General features: G+C 41.9%; 1 protein-coding gene across 1 annotated transcript; it reads left to right on the plus strand.

Moving 5' to 3' along the window:
• Positions 1 to 1990: 1990 nt before the first annotated feature.
• Positions 1991 to 16962, plus strand: srpra (SRP receptor subunit alpha). Its single transcript, XM_083772825.1, has 15 exons — positions 1991 to 2097; positions 2277 to 2414; positions 4208 to 4291; positions 4468 to 4631; positions 5618 to 5778; positions 6330 to 6492; positions 6603 to 6768; positions 7104 to 7222; positions 9137 to 9249; positions 9487 to 9573; positions 10009 to 10181; positions 11118 to 11331; positions 11874 to 12037; positions 14953 to 15051; positions 15371 to 16962. The coding sequence occupies exons 2-15, from the start codon at positions 2292 to 2294 to the stop codon at positions 15497 to 15499; spliced, it is 1959 nt and encodes a 652-aa protein (XP_083628951.1). The 5' UTR covers positions 1991 to 2097; positions 2277 to 2291; the 3' UTR covers positions 15500 to 16962.
• The last annotated feature ends 639 nt before the right edge of the window (positions 16963 to 17601 follow it).

Raw genomic sequence — 17601 nt, forward strand, 5'->3', positions numbered from 1 at the left:
GCCTAGCGGCAGAGTGGTTCAATTCCACCTTTCGAGCGATGGGTTGAGTAGATCCTTCATGGGCCGCATCGAACCGCCCGCAGCTGCCATGACACTACTGTAGTATTGGAAGTAAGTACACAGTTCAAGATTGTCAGTGTACTCTACATCATGGGTTCCTTTTCCAACCCGAAAATAATGCTGCCATTGACTCACAATGCCAACCTAACCCCGGAGGTAATTTTATGCACATAAATGTGCACATTTGTCCTAGGGCTATGTACACGCTGGGCAAGGCCTACACTGTAGACGCTATACATTTTTGTGGTGAGGTGCAGGGCACATTTGGGCAACATTTGTGCAAAACTAATGCTTGGAATGGGTTCAGAATCATGATATAACCCCTAGTTTGAGATGTCACATGCTACTTAAAGCATAATTCAGATTTTAAATCATTTTCAATGGTACCCCAACATTCAACCCCAGCTGAATTGACCATGATCCAAAATTATAATAATACATTTTTGAGGGGCTCCTAAAACACCATTGACAATGAAGAGAAAATGTACGTCATCTTGTCCCTAAACACAAACATTAAATGCCATTAACAATAAATAGAATTTAATGTTTGATTTGACACCGTTTGTTTTACATCATCTAATCATAGCAACATGAGTTAGACTTTAATATGGCTTGGCTCCTCGATGTTGTAAGATGATAAGAGTGCCCCTCACTTCACACGGGTGTGATTATGTATTAATATGTTATTTCCGCGAACCACTCCATACTGGTTAACAAGCTAAAAGCAATTGGTTTTGATAGCACATCAGTGAGCTGGAATGGATGCAATCCTACCTGGAGGGGAGAGCACAGATGGTGGAGGTGAACGGAACACTGTCCCCCCACCAACAGGGGCCCTCGTACAAGGTTTCTTTGATTATGCATGCACCTCTTGGTACCACAGCACCTCAAAGGCCCTTAAAACAAGGCTCCTTCCCAAAACAAACTTTGACAGGCTGGAAATTCCTGGAATGGCTTAGGGTCGACGACAGAGTACAGCATCTTGCAATGGGTCTGGTCCACAAGATTCGATACCCCACGAAGATGTACATATCTAAATACTTCCTTAATGTTAACGAAGTCCACACCCACAACACCAGAGGGAGTGCAACATACCATGTGCAACCCAGATTCGGCACAAACAAGGGACTAAATTATTTTCGCTCCTACGCCACCAAAATGTGGAACTCCCTATCTACAGTCATTAAGAAATCCGAATCCCTTGACTCCTTCAAAACCGCTCTCAAAGGGCACCTACAGACGGCTGCAATTCGAAACTGCATGGTCCCCCAAATCTGAATCCACCCACCCCTTTTCCCCCTCACTGTGTATGTTTATTTTCCCTTTTAACCTCCTTTATGATGAATTCCTGTTCTGTTCTTTGGCTATATAGAAGTGGATATTTGTATACGTCTTGTCTCTAAATGTTTTGATGAATTGAACAAGGTGGACCCTCACCCTATTGTAAACAAGTGTAATGCTTATTGGGTCGTCCACTCACAGTTAACAGTCTTTGTATTGAGTTGTGCTTGAATTGTAATCAATCAATCAAACAATCAATCAATCAATCAATCAATCAATCAATCAATCAATCAATCAAAAGTTCCTAACTCTGGGTACTTGTACTGTCTATGGGTCTAGACTCTAGAGCCATAAGAGTTGCATATTGAGGGGGCAGAAAACAGCCTGGTCACGTTGTTAATGTACTCGCGCGAGCCCACAGACTCCAATGCATTCCGTAAACTTCCGGTTGTCCCTATGTGGAGCCTTCAAATAGGGACAAATCAATAGAAGTATGTAGTAGAGCCGCCATTGGACTGGCCCCATGAAGTGAACGGAGTTTGCGTATCATGGCTCTGGTCCTAACTGTGCACCAGAGTGTGCTGTGCACGCGCACCGCACGGTGCGCAGCCGCAGAATTCCCCGGAACAAAACGTCATTTCCGGATTGTGCATCATCTGACGTGTCTAAAACAGTTTTGCAGTGGTAGAACAAGAAGCGGTGCTACTTGTGTGTGTTGGTGTGGGGGGACATTTATAATCTATTAAAGTATACCTGGTAAGAGATTCCCCTCTTTGAAATATCACAGTCAGATCCCTCCTCAAGACTTGTTTGTAGATCCGTTGATTTGTTGCGGATCCCCTTCTTTTCCTCCGTGTCACCTTACATTTTCTCTGTGTTTGTTTTCTTTTTTCCTCTGATGTGGAATCATGGCTGTGGCATTGGTTGTGTTGTAGCTGCGTGGTGACAAGATGCTGGATTTCTTCACCATCTTCAGCAAGGGGGGGATAGTGCTGTGGTGTTTTCAGGGAGCCGGGGTGAGCGAGTCCTTCACCGGACCCGTCAACGCGCTGATCCGCTCCGTCATCCTACAGGTAAAAAGACCACATCGAGTGACAGCTGTCACACGTTGTCGCCATAGTCTCGCTATGGAGGAGGCAGTCAGGGGGTTGCTGTCTGTAGCTAATGCTATGGCTGCTGCTCAGTGCCTTGCTGATTGCGTAATTTAGGATAATCCAGTTGTTTTGAACCTTTTTTCCATATTATGCCCGTTATTTATTCGTCATTTGAGCCACGGACCACCATTTGATGACATTTAGCCTCTCAGACCCAAAATTTAGATTAAAAAAAAATCGTTGGTTAAGATTTTGTCCACAATTTAATGCTGTGTTGATGTGGTACTAGCCATGGTTCACATGACGCTCTTACTTATGACAAATGGACCCATTTGGTTTCGTTTTACGCTCTCAAGGGTTAAAGTTCTAATATAAGGGTCCATTTGGTTACCAACCTTTATCTGCATCCACTGCTGGTCCCCGGACCACTGGACTGGCGTGTGACTGAACAGCATCTTATCTTTGAATAACTGGGTAATAAAGTCATTAAAAATCAACTTTTCAGGAGGGACCGTGACCCTGGCCAAGAAAAGAGAAAACTGTGAAATGTGCCAAAAGTTTACACTACAGAGTGCCGAGAGTGGACACTATCAATACAATGTATATAATGCACTACCTTAAAGGTATATTCAGTGATTTCACTTAATTCAAATATCACTATTGTTGTGATAATCCTCCCTACTATAGGGTGTGCTGGCCATATAAGGAGTTCCTCCCTGTCCCCAGTTAACCCCTGGGGGTCAAAAAACCTTAGGTTTCGTTTTTGACTCTCTATCCTGATTGGACGAAAGGCTGGGTCCCACAGCCAAAAACGAAACCTAAGGCTTTTTGAGTGAAATCACTGAATATACCTTTAAGAAAAACTAAAACTAGCTAAAATGCAGGACATTTTGATACCTGTAATCTATCAGTTACAGTGAAACTGGTAGATTAGTTTGATAATTTCACATTCAGTTCGCACATTATGGTCAGTGGTCACAGCAGCGCATTCAAATGCAATCACTGCCAAAGAGACTGTCACTCACGAACGCACAGCCACACAAAGCACTGCTCCCTCAGCACCACCTGATCCAATCCAAGTGCGCTTGTGCGGTCGCTACTACAAAGCCAATATTTTGATGACCGGGTGGCTGGTCAGTAGGAGACTCAACAATTGAGTCTTAGCCGGTCATCAAACTATTGGCTTAGGAAGGGAAAAGATATATTCATGAATTCAAGGCTTTGTGGGGCATATAATTGATAGCAAATAAGTCATTTCTACTCTTTTTGAGTGGTGCAACCACTCCTATAGACGGCTATGTGTGTGGCTGGGTCCCTGTGTCTGTCCCTGTGACCCTGGCTGTGTCCGAGCACGAAAATAGCGTTATAGCGTTTGTTCACCATCACCACCAAGTGTCACTGTTGCATAGCCTAACACACAGGCCAGGGAGGAGGGCTAGTACAGTACAGCACTGCAAAGTACAGCAAAAAAGCATGATAATGTAAAGGCTTATATATACTATTATATATACTTTTAGGTGATGAGGTGAGTTAGTAAAACAGATGTGTTTGGGTGAGTGGTGAGTTGCTTATCACCGTGGTGTGACATAGACATAGTTTTCAGTGGTCACCTTATCACCTAAAACTAGTATGAATAGGACAGCAGGATTGCCAAATGAACTCAAACCAAGACTGTGAGGGCTAAATCCTCCTTGGGTGGAAGCCCTGAAAGCATGTGGAGACTGCTGCGAAACACAACTGATGATGCTTCCGCTCTTTTCTCATCTTTGCAGGAACGGACGGGGAACAATTCCTTTACTCATGATGCTCTGAGTCTTAAATACAAGTTGGATAATGAATTTGAGTTGGTTTTTGTGGTAAGTTTCCCCAACAACACAGAAACTACATTAAACGAAGAGACCAAATGACACCAAACTAATGTGAGGAGTCTACCAGCTGGTTACTTCTAACATTCACATGTTAACAGTATTCAGTTCATTTCAAGTGAAACCACGTTCATCTTTTAACCTCAGATTTTCTCGTTTTTATTAAGGTGGGTTTTCAAAAGATCCTGACGCTGACCTATGTGGATAAGTTCATAGATGATGTTCAGCTTCACTTCAGGGATCGCTATAAAAATGAGCTTGAGCAGAAGGGAGCGTTGATGCATCTCTCCCACAACTACGAGTTCAACGATGACTTCACAATGCTTCTTGGGTAAAGAAACAACAGTATACCTTGAAAATAACAATATTTAGTGTACACAGAGTCACAGGCCTTGAGACAATTTGGATTCAAATCACACTGATTGCCCACTGTGGCTGCCGCATGACGTCCCTGCTTAAAGAATGTCCATAATCGATAGGCTTGGCTGCCATCATGTCTGAAAGCCAGACGTTGGAGGGTCTGTCGCAGTGGCGCCCCTCAAACATTACCTGTTCTACCAGAAAATCAACATTACAAGGTTATAGTTCCCTCCTGGTTACAGGCTTTAGTTCCGACTGTCATTAGTCCGACTGTCATTAGACCGACAACCTACCCCAAACCTTAACCTAACCCTAACTGCAAGCACGGAGAAACGCATTTCGGACCAACACATGTCAGGAGTGATTTCCACGTATCTTTGGTGTGTCGGATAAGCATGTGCACCCCAGTGTCCTCACCGTATCCCTACATGTGCACCCCAGTGTCCTCACCGTATCCCTCCATGTGCACCCCAGTGTCCTCACCGTATCCCTCCATGTGCACCCCAGTGTCCTCACCGTATCCCGCCCCAAAACCTATGCCCAAAACAAATAGTGTAACAAAATCAGTGCAATGCCAATCAAATAAAGTGTCCGTTTCAATCAGTGCAATGCAAGAGAAAGTGCAAATCAGTACAATAACCATACCATAAAAGGTCAAAGTCCTTGGTCCATCTAAGTCCAACCACCAGTTGACCTGGCAGAGTGACCATGGTATGTCTCGTTGTAAATCCTCATACCAACTGGCACAAAGGACATGCCAAGTCTCATACAGCTCTACCCAAGGTACGTAGATGAAACTGTGGTTTCCTCTCGTACTCAGATGCCCCCCCTATGTCTAGGTGGAGGGGGTGGGAGGTGGTTTGCTATGATGGAGAGTCCAGCTTATTTTCTGTATGCACCACCTACTACTACTACTACTACATACTAACATGACCAATCATTATGTTTCTAAATTAGCGAAGCGGAGGAGAGCAGCAAAGCTCGAGGCCCTGCCTCAATGCGGACTTTCACAGAGTCTCTGAAGTCCCAAAAAACTGTGAAGTCAATGATTGAGACGAAGGGTGGAGACAAAGGCAAGGAACCGGTGGGAAAAAAGAACAAAAACAACAAGAAAGAGGGTAAGTTGGGAATGGGATGTCCAATGCATTGCTAACTCATGTTTGCAACACTTTGAGATGTGATAGTGATAGTGGATGGTCTGGGTGAAGAAGTACACCTATGTTGGTACAATATCAGGGTGTGGATATGTGTGTGTATATACAGGTCTGCATTGGTTTAGTTTGTAGATGACAAAAATGCTTTATTAATAGGTGTGCGTCTGATGGCAGTGGAGATTATTCTTTCATGCCACAACGTACTGTAGAGCCTTTTCAATCACTATGCTTACAGTCTTACTCATCAAGCAGTGACTGCATTACATGGTGGTGTAACATATTTCCAAGCTAACAATGCAACAATTGTTGGCACCTGCAAATTATTAATAATACATCCAATTTATATATCTGGGTACTCAAAGTCGCTTTACAAAACAACAATTAAGCTTAATACAAATACTATTATGTACAGTAGCACTCAACTCAACCTACTCTAGAAATCAGCAATAGCAGCTGCCTTATATAGCAATAATTGTATGGTGATTAATTTGTTGTTCCTGTACATTTCCTCCCAGCTCCTGCAGTTGAGCCTGTCAAAGAGGAACAAGGCAAGTCCTCGACTGCCAGCCCGAAGGCAGTTCAGAATGGAAACAACGGCTTGACCGCCGATGAGATTATGCAGAAGAACAGGGAAGAATTCTTCCGCAAGCGCATGGGGGGACCTGTTGAGAAACCAAGGTCAGGACAGCCAGATGCATATATCTCAGATATTGTTTTGCCAAACCTATAGACTATTGAACATTGGTCGTGTGTATTGAGCTATAATTTGCTATTTCACTACCTTTCAGTAAGTCCCCAAAACCGGCCCCGAGTAAGCCTAAGGGAAAGCAGGGTCGTGTTTGGGAGATGGGTGGCAAAAGCAGCACCAAAGGACTACAACTGGACTACAGCCACAGAAATGGAGATGGTGCCCATGAGAATGCTAACCAGGGCCAGGACTCACTAATTGACTTGGTACTAAGAAAAGAATGACATTCAATCACGTATGGGGGAAAAAAGTGTAATCGATTAACGGGAGATTAATCAAATTTTAATTTAATAATCAGAATTATAGTTTTAGGACTATAGTACTACTACTTTACCAAAATATTTTGTACTATTACCTATTAATATTACCATATTTAAATGATACATAGCTTGCGGAGTTAGTTCAGTCCGGGGTTAATACGCTGCATGCATCTGACTGAACTATGGTTTTCATCAAACCACATTAACCCTGGCGTCTGTTTTTGGGGCATGTCAATATTGCATAATTCATAATTCAATATCTATCTTGTCTTGTGTTTCAGGGGCCGCAGCTGAGCTCCATGAAGGGTGAGCTGCAGTCGGTGGACTGTGAGTCCAGCGAGGAAGAGGAGATGGAGGAAGAAGAGGAGAGAGTTGTGGTCACTGAACTAAAGAAGAAAGTGTAAGAATGCTTTATATATTTTTCAACCAGTGGTCCAGGAACCACCAGTGAGCCTTGGGGGGGGTTCCAGGTGCTCCCCAGCTAAATGATGGAGAGTTGCTAACCAAATGGACCCTTATAGATCTTGAACTCTTGAGAGCATAAAATGAAACCAAATTGACCCGTAATCTTATGCTCTGTTACAAGAAGTCTACACAATTAGAGAATGTAGAATAATTGTTATTTTGATTTGATTGATTTGATTTGACCGTTATCTCTCCTAATGGTGCCGACATCAATACAGCATGGCATTTTGGCCAAAATCTTATCCAACGACAACAAAATATTCTTTAGTTTTGGGTCTGCATTCTGCAAGGCTAAATGTCATCAATTAGCCTGTCGCTAAGTCCCACCCAAGCCCGTTGTTGGCCAATACCACGTTAGCAACGGTTACTAGGGTAGGATCCTGGTCACGCTTGCAATGCTGGTCAAAATGGTTAAGCAGTGTCAATAAATATATTTGCTGTACACATCATGTGTGGACCTCAGAAAGAGTGTTTGTTTTCTTACCTGTTATGAGCAAACTAGTCCATTCCATGAATTATTTCGCTCCGTTGTGCAGTTTAATAGTATCTATAAAAATAGGCTCTCATTGACTTCCATTGTAACGGGAAACAGCTCTCAAAATCAGTCAGTTAGCACATAAGTGAACACAACAAAAGCTGATTCTGACAGTTTATGACATCAAGAAAACTCATGCCGTTTTATTTTCGTCTTTTGATATATTACACATTATTTTGTTTACATCCAACGGTCTGGAGACTGGATGGTAAGTCTGGGACCGAGGCTATACTTCAGGAGTGTGTGTACAGATTTGGACCAATCAGATCGTTTTGTAGGCAAAACTACTTTTGGCTTAAGGCTAATAATTAGTACTGTAATACATTACCAAAACATTAATTATCATAGACATAGGCCTACATAGTATTTATAATGATAAATGCATACAATATTCTTATTAGGATTATATATGGTCATATTATTGTTTGTTTTGGCTTGTTTTTCTTGATTTGGCTTTAAGAGTTGGCTTGTTTTTGGAGGTGGGTTGGCTTATATCTCTCACACAATGTGGCAACACCGAAGTCAAAACAAAGACATGTTTTTTATTTTTTATTAAAAATAAAACCGCATGAGTTTTCCTGTCATAAACGGTCATAATCAGCTTAGTGTTCTAAAAGGGTGAGTTTGAGAGTTGTTTCCCCGTTACAATGGAAGTAGATGAGAGCCTATTTTTATTTCTAATATGTAGGCTACTATTAAACTGCACAACGGAGCTAAATAATTCATGGAATGGACTAGTTTGCTCATAAGGTAAGAAAACAAACCCACACATGCTGTACAGCAAATATATTTATTGACACTGCAAAACCATTTTGACCAGCATTGAAAGCTTGACCAGGATCCTAACCTAGCAACCGTTTCTAACGTGGTATTGGCCAAGAACGGGCTTGGGTGGGACTTAGCGACAGGCTAATTGGTGGTCGGTGGCTCAAATGCAGAATAAAGAACGGGCCGTGACATGAAAAGGGTTGAAAACCACTGCTGTAGATTATAAGTTTAAGGTTTTGGCATTACTGCATCACAATAGCACCATGTTTGGCCTTTTAATTAATTAAACTAATAATAAATGTAATAATAATATAAAGCACCAAATTCTGACATCACTGCTGCTAGAGGGCACTATTCCCCTGGGTCACTGTTATTTTCTTGTGTTGGAATTCGTTGATATAAAAAAAAAAACGTATTTTTTTATTGGTCAGTTATTGGTCCTAAATTTCAGTTTAGCATTTTTTTTTACTTATTGCCCATGAAGTGGTATTATTATCTGCTATTATATAGCTGTGATTCGTTTGATTTCATTTGATTTCTCCTCAGCCCCAAAAAGGGGGGTGGCTTGTTTGGAATGCTCAAGGGTCTGGTGGGTTCCAAGTGCCTGACCCAGGGGGACATGGAGCCAGTGCTGGACAAGATGAAGGACCACCTCATCGGTATGACAAACATTTCCTCTTTCATTATCTCAAACTTTCATTACTTAACACTTTGGGATTCATATTCAGTAGTTTTACGTATCTTCTTAGCATGCCTGTACGAATAATTACATACTTTCCAAATGTTTTCTGTATTTTCATTCAGCTGATAATATATATATATATATATATATATATATATATATATTCAACTATTATGATTTACTAATAGTGAAAATAAACAAAACTGTCTTGCAGCCAAGAATGTAGCTGCCGAAATTGCCTCCCGGCTCTGTGACTCTATTGCCGTGAAACTCGAGGGCAAAGTCATGGGCACGTTCACCAGTAAGTATTAAGTAGCATTCCTTCATTCCTTCGACAACCAGCAGGCTAGGGATGCTATAGCTACAGTACAATAACCTTTTGGAAAGTTAATTCCTGTCTTTTACCAATTTAACTGTGTACTACTTTCACCATCAATAGAAAGAAATAATAATGGCAACATAAAATTCAGAAGTGACATCAAACAATATGTTGAATGTCAACATATTTTTGATGTAGCAATTGTTGAGGTCCAACTTTTACTGCATTCTTTCTGAATGAATGGCCACACAACAAATGATAAATGCAGGAATGTGCTCTAAAATATCCCCCTTAAATATAAAGAAATTGCAATCTGCGCATCATTCCGTGACAAGTTGAGAACTTAAAGTTGGGCTATTTTTGGTACTGCCAATTATAAATAAGGCCTAACAAAACTCTTATTTGGTGTGTTCTTAGCTGTGGCCTCAACAGTAAAGCTGGCCCTGCAAGACTCTCTGGTGCACATTCTGCAGCCCAAGAGGAGGGTGGATATCCTGAGAGACGTCCTGGAGGCCCGCAGTCAGAAACGCCCCTTTGTCGTCACCTTCTGTGGTGTTAACGGGGTTGGCAAGTCCACCAACCTGGCTAAGGTCAGTCTTTCTTCACTGTAGCGGACCGGCTGGATAATAATTGGGTAAAGCCGACTGATGAGTTTGACGTTTCTCTTTGTTCAGAACCCAACATAGAAACTAAAGAAAACAAAATGCATACATTCAATATTACGTTTGCACTCCTCAGACACAGGCAGATAAGAGATCTCCATATGGGACACAGGAAAAATGCAAGTTGGGAACCTAGTATGCAATAGCCGTTGTCATAGCACCCGGTTTAACCGTCTGTCTAAGTAGGCTTGTGGCCGACAGGCACAGGTCTAGTAATTTTAAATACAGTTAGGCCTATTCATTATGCTTGCATAAGGTAAAAAATAAGATGGTTATTGGAACATTAGCATATATTTATGGAGATTTGGCCTTTTATATACAGAGTTGTCAGTTATGTACTCCACCAGAGCGGTTGAGACGCCCACAGGTGCTAGCAGCAAAATAAATATGTTAAAAAAAATAAAGTTTGATGAACAATTTATAATAATTATATAATAATATAATAAATTATTACATTTGGGGGATATCTTTCACAATAATGAATAAAACATGTTCTAGACATTCTAATGATCACAAACATATATTAGAATTATTTTACTTACTTTTATTAGGGTTAAAGGTCAAAAGTCATAGGTTAAAAAAAAAAGTCCAGAAACTTTTAATTTGTGTGAATTTCAGCCTCTGTGGGGGGTATTTATATGCAAATATCATGACCAATGGCATTGAAATGGCATTGCAATGAACATCACTGATGACGTTTAGGTGAAAAAACAGAAAAAAGAAAAGAAATTAAGTAATTAATTAAAATATAACTTGTTGCTATAAAGCAACGCTGGGTCTTAGAGGGTTAAAGGCAGAAAAAGCCCCAAAAATATCTTTAAACAAATAAATAAACTGATGTCCCCCACACTCCTTTTTGTCTAGATCTCCTACTGGCTGATTGAAAACGGTTTCAGCGTGCTGATCGCAGCCTGTGACACGTTCCGTTCCGGGGCTGTGGAGCAGCTCCGCACCCACCAGCGCCGTCTCAACGCTCTGCATCCCCCCGAGCGCCACGACGGGCAGCCGATGGTGCAGCTGTATGAGAAGGGCTACGGAAAGGATGCGGCCGGAATCGCAATGGAAGCCATTGTCTATGGTAAAAGAACGCCACATTTGAACACTTCTGGTGGTCATTTTCATACATTACCTACCAGGCTTTTGTGTGCACCACGGTCTTTGCTTCAACAGACATCGGATAGTTTATATTCATTTGAGCAACCCCCCCCCAATTCCATAGAATGTTGAATGCATTTTTAAACCACGAGGCAAGTATTCTTGGTCTCTAAACTTCCTCCCCCTGGCCAGCTGGGGTGCCTGATGGTGGAAAGGAACTAATTGGAATAACGGGTTCATTCCATGGCGTTACGTCCAACCGGAAACTCCCCCCTATCAGGTGAAAAGAAGCAGCTTGGACTCCTCATGCATTGAAGGAAGCATGAAGTCAGTCCGTTGCTCTAGTGTAGCGACCAGGATTACATTAGACAATTGACAAAAAAAAGGGTTAAAATTAAATAAAACAATAAATTAAAATTAAAGGAGGAAGCTTCACTAAGTTGGTCTATATCACAATGCCACTGATATCTCCCAACATGCTGTATCTTTCCTGCTGCGTGTCTCTCCTCTCCTCTCCTCTCTCAGCCCGTAACCAAGCCTTTGATGTGGTGCTGGTGGACACCGCAGGGCGTATGCAGGACAACGCCCCCCTGATGACGGCCCTGGCCAAGCTCATTGCCGTCAACATGCCTGACCTGGTGCTGTTCGTAGGGGAGGCTCTGGTGGGCAACGAGGCTGTCGACCAGCTGGTAAGACTTTTGGGCTCGCCTCTATGCATTGCACACAGAATAACTCTTCCTACTACCTACTTCCTTCACAGGTGTTACCGATGATACTAATGACGGCTCTGTTCCATTTAGTGTACAGTGGTTCTCAAAAGAAAATATTTCAAGTAACTCTTGAGAGTGTACAAATGGAACCAAATGGATACGTAAGGGTCCATTTGGTTCCAGTTTCACACCCATTTGGGGCATTTGGAACCTGCTCCAGAACACTTTGAGACCTGTAGAAGAGTGTTTCCAGTGAGACGTGAACAGTAGCAGAACAACAGAGTCAGGCTGTTTGACCAGAATTGAACAGAGCCTTCACTAGTATCACTTGTGTTCAATGACAAAATTAAATCCATCCATCATCGGTAACAATAACACCTGTGAAGGAAGTAGGGAAGTCGCCCAAGTTCTTACCAAAATGTATGTCTTGATATCTGATTTAGACATTTTCCATGTATGAATAATTATTAAAACAAGGGGAGAGAGTATGAAAATACTTTCCAGACTATTGGGTCCATGTACAGTTTTTAGCATAGTTCATATATTTTTTTACGGATGCGACTGATAAAAAAATCACATCGACCTCTGTGTGAAACTGCCTTTATAGATCACAACTTAACCCTTACAGCGCTAGCATTTATTGACAAATTATGATATAATTCACACCAGCATTTTTCCTAGTTCAGCTCTTTTTTTGAAAAGCCACATTTTGTACACTTGTGTACCAAACGGAGCTAAGCCAGTGCAGTGGAATGCTTCACATCGATCGTCAGCTCTGTGCCGTGGAATAAACCACCAAAATGCCATCTGGGACAAGGAATAGGAGATGCAGGCGATTGAAAGAAACACAGGGCTTAAAGTCCTCAGTCCTGGGGACGGATTTCAGTCCTGAGGATTTCATAGGGGTAATTTTATGAGATCAGTGCAGCTTTGCAAAAAAACATTTTCAGTCTTGGGATTCTTTTTAGCTTTAAGCCCTGGAAACAGATAGAATGTGTGTTTATGGTGATGACGATCTAAGATGACTCAACCCAGTGTTATAACAACAGCTAGCAACCTGATGCTAACGTGAGTAGCATTATGACTTGATCAGTCGAAAGCGCTATAAAAGTGAAATTGCCATTGATCTATGGCAATGGCGTTGAGGGTTGCATTAAATAATAAGGCTTTAATTGACGGAGATCTATGGCAACGGCGCGGAAACGGTTAAGAGTATCTTGCATCTTTGACAGGTAACTACGACAAAATGCATATAATTCTATATTAAAAACTGTTAGACCTAAACTAGCACTTGTAGACACACAGGTCATATTTGCTGTGTTAAAACCCTCTAGGATGAAGAAAGTAAAAAATATAACGGTTGGAGTTTTAAAGGATGCATTTACATGCGTAATATACATTTATTCAAACGGTTATCAGTAGTCTGAGGCACGCTATTATAAATAAATTAATAAGACGAAACAGAAGCCTGAAATTGTAGGTCTGGAAAAGTCTGGAATTTTGAAGTGGAAAAATGTCACCGTGGCTCAGAAAGTCCCAACACTGAGAAGAGAGTGCTGCATTTGAATAAGAAATTAACAAATGACCTTCTGCCTACAGATGTGATGCATTTAAACAGCATTTTTGTCCACCTGGGGTCACTGTTGCAGACCTGGAGCATATTAGGCAGTTTCATGAGCCTGACTGAAATAATCATATTATAGACCCCTTCTTTGTTTCCAATGTTCTGATATGAAACGGGGACAATTCTGCAAATGATCATTTGGGATATTTTTCATGTGGATAAACCTGTTAAACGTCATTGATCATTTTTACATAATGCTTTTTAAGCTTAGCTTAAGTGAAGACCAGAAGATGATAGCCAAGGACCGTCGGTTCTCTATCAATCTCTATTTCACCTATATAGTACAACAGAAACAGAAAATCACATTTTGATTCATTTTAACATTAACTTTATACATCACTTGAAAACAAGGCAGGTGTACAAGCGGTGCGATCACCATGCTGTCAACTTGGCACTGTCCAAGTTGCATAATAGTTTGGGAATCAATCATCATTTTGAAATGGCACAAAGACAGTACTTGACAATGAAAGTAAATGCATCTACTGTAGAAAACTATGTTGATATTAAACGTATTTCTGCTCCCAAATGTGCGAAGACACTTTTAAATTAACTACCTACTTAACCCATTCTGGGCGGGAACCCCTTTTGGTGTTTTAAGCATTATGTCATGCTTTAGCTGTTGAAAAATAGCAGATCTACAAGCTGTGGCGCTACGAGCTTGTAGGTCTGCTATTTTTGAAAGGTTGTGAAAATGTGGTGCAAATCTTTGAATATATATTTCAGAGCGAAGATATTTAACTAAAATATTTGCTTCTAGGTGGTCCCTGCTGGAACAACATATTTTTCAGATAATTCTGGGGGTCCTTGACATAAAAAAGGTTGAGCACAACTGACATAGAAACATGGCTTTTTCAGAGAACTATTAGTATTTAGAAGCCTTTTTTTAAATCGACATCAGTCCAAAATGGGTTAAACTAAGTACTGTAAATGTGGACTATTATCAACTATTATGTGATAACACAAATGTCAGGGGCATCGGGGTCGTGAAACTGCCTCGGTAGGTCAGCTGTCTAGGTCACCCTAGTCTCATTGTCCTCGACTGTTTACCCAGCTCTTTTAGTACCCAGCTCTTTTAGTTCACACATACTGTACATACCAAAAAACCCTGTCAACATTATTTGCACAGCTGCTTAGTGTTACACCTCTTGTCACTCGCACTGAGTGATAACCAATGGTAACATGATGGTGCTATACGAATGGCCACCTGTCAAAACAGTTTTTGTTCCCCAGCTTTCCCTACTTGCCATTGATCTCTCTCTTTTGCGTTCAGGTGAAGTTTAATCAGGCTCTGGCCGACCACTCCATGTCTGACAAGCCCCGCCTCATCGATGGAATCGTCCTCACCAAGTTTGACACCATTGATGACAAGGTGAAGTCACTTTCTTAATCGTGAAACTTCAATCATTTCTCTACCATGACATTTCAATATTGTATGGCCCATGAAACTTCAACCATTTCTTCGCTATGCATGCGTTTAGTTAGACATGCCAACAGTCAGACAACCTCCCCTAACCTAACCTCACATGAAGCCACAGGTGATTTTTAATCCATAGCACGGATTTGTTTTAACCTGCCGCGCATGTCTGGAGCCACGGGTGATTTTTAACCCGCAGCCCGGTTTTGTCTGACTAATGACTAGGAATGTAGGACTGTTGGTAACCAACGTATGCACCCCTCTCTGCCCACAGGTTGGCGCTGCCATCTCGATGACCTACATCACAGGCCAGCCTATTGTGTTTGTGGGCACAGGTCAGACCTATAATGACCTGCGCAGCCTCAATGCACGTGCTGTCGTCAGTGCCCTGATGAAGGCTTGAGTGGCTGCATGTTTCCGTCGTCCTGTTCATCTTCGTGATAAAACCAACACTGCAAGACGTGGCCCTGCTAGCCTGAGTTTGCCATCCTCCTCTCCAGCCCCTTCACATTGCACCAAATAAACTCAAAGTCCCACAAGTTCCTATTCTCCTCCTAAGAGAATAGGATTGCTGTTCTCTTGAAAGGGAGAAAGTTGTGCTACAAAGATGAGGCGCCCTTTTTATGCATCACTTCAAAACCTTTGGGCCAAATCAGTTGTGCTTCAGCTTCACAAATGATTCAAACCCCTTCATGGAGTGACATTTTAGTTGACTTCTAAGCCAATCAAATGGACATGGGATATGAATGTTTTCAGTACACTGGTTTACAAACGGAGGTCTCACACTTCCTGTAAATGAGGTCAGGTCATAAATGTTTAGTGACCATAGTGCCTGTTTGCCTCTTTAATATTGTCAAAGCTTGGGCAGTCCATCAACTGTACCATACAGACACGGTCCATATCCTTTTACTCATGCATTCTGAAGAAGCACAGATGTAGTCATTGCAGAAGTCCCACTTTTTACGGCACACTTGCTGAAGCACAGCTGTACTTTGGCTCCATTCTCCATTAGGAATTAGTTTTACTTTCTTCAGCCACTAAAACGTTGTGCTAGAGTAATGTGGTTGTACTTTTAATATTTAATCATGCAGTATGTGGTACTAATTCAGGGTATAACTACTGCAGACAATGACTGCCAATTAACTGTTCAGAACTGCTGATGTGCAAATTCAATGGCAAGCTGTAGAGCCAACCATTTTAAGTATCTCAAATGTTAGAATGAAATTTAAACGTTTATTCTGCTCATCTGCTGTTCTCAAAGGCATGTGGTCCAGCTCCCTCTTGCCAAAAGACTGACACTGTTGCATACCCTTTGTAACTCGGTACTCATTTGGTGTGGATTGAGGGGTGATTGCACACAAATGTACTCACGCTAGGCTACCGGGATGTGCAGGTATAAATGTCCTTCCCACTAACCACTGTGGAGACTGCGGTTTAAATCCTCTACAGTGACTAAATTGGGAGAAACAAAAAAAAAACTCACTCCAGTTCATGAGAAATTAAGAAAACATTACCTCACCATCCTGGTTAACCCTAGAACACTGAACTTAACTTTTGTCAAACCATCACTAAACCTGGGTATATTTGACCCCAAATCAAAACGTTTTTACGATTTGTCATGTTACCGCAGTGAAATTTGTGTTCTGCATTTGACCCATGTCTTGGAGTGGTGAGCCGCAGCTGCGCTCGGGAATCATTTGATTAGTTGATTTGACCCCCCCCAATCCAACCCATTGATGCTGAGTGCCAAGCAGGGAGGCATTGGGTCCATTTTTTTTTTTTTACAGTCTTTGGTATGACCCGGCCGGGATATCGAACCCTGACCTCCCAGTTTCAGGGTGGACACTCTAACCTCAAGGCCACTGTCTATATGGGGGGGGGGGGGGGGGGGCTATCGTAGGGGGGCAAACTTGGTGAAAAATGTGGCTATTATTTTAAAGATATTCCTAAAAATGTAATGGAGCTGGGAACTTTTCCTTTGGTCCACTCATCCATGGGACATGTGAGAATGGTCCAGTGGGTGGGGGGGGGGGGGGGGACCATTGTGGGTGTATGGCATTTGTCTCTATCATTACCCCTGGGTCAAATTCACCCAAACTGTAGAAGAAAACAGGGATATGGTGACCTTCTATGATGTCACTGAGCATCATGAAGGTACTGAAAGACCCACCAACCCTCAGACAACAATTACAATAATATAATTACCTGGGTTTAGTGTTCTGTGGTAAAATCTGGATAAAGTGCATGCTGCTGATGAGTGTCAAAGAAGCAATGGATATTGTCTTCCTCTCATTAACCCATTTAGGCCTGACCTCGAAATTTTCACGATTCTTCAAAAATAGCAGACCTACAAGCTCGTAGTGCGCCACTTAGTGGCGTGCTATGAGCTTGTAGATCTGCTATTTTTCAATAGCTAAATTATAACAAGGTTTAAAACGCCAAAAGGGGCCATGTACTGAAGCTCTTTATGGACGGTTCTATGAAGGCCTCTACCTGATCAAAATC

Source organism: Protomyctophum parallelum (genome assembly GCF_964188405.1).
Source record: "Protomyctophum parallelum genome assembly, chromosome: 9".
Lineage (NCBI taxonomy): Eukaryota > Metazoa > Chordata > Actinopteri > Myctophiformes > Myctophidae > Protomyctophum > Protomyctophum parallelum.

Excerpts from the sequence above, each read along its gene's own strand:
- srpra (XM_083772825.1), top strand. The coding sequence starts at position 2,292 with ATGCTGGATTTCTTCACCATCTTCAGCAAGGGGGGGATAGTGCTGTGG. Across the intron at positions 6,769-7,103 it reads AGGACTCACTAATTGACTTG|GGGCCGCAGCTGAGCTCCAT; the intron begins GTACTAAGAAAA and ends CTTGTGTTTCAG. Across the intron at positions 9,574-10,008 it reads AGTCATGGGCACGTTCACCA|CTGTGGCCTCAACAGTAAAG; the intron begins GTAAGTATTAAG and ends GTGTGTTCTTAG.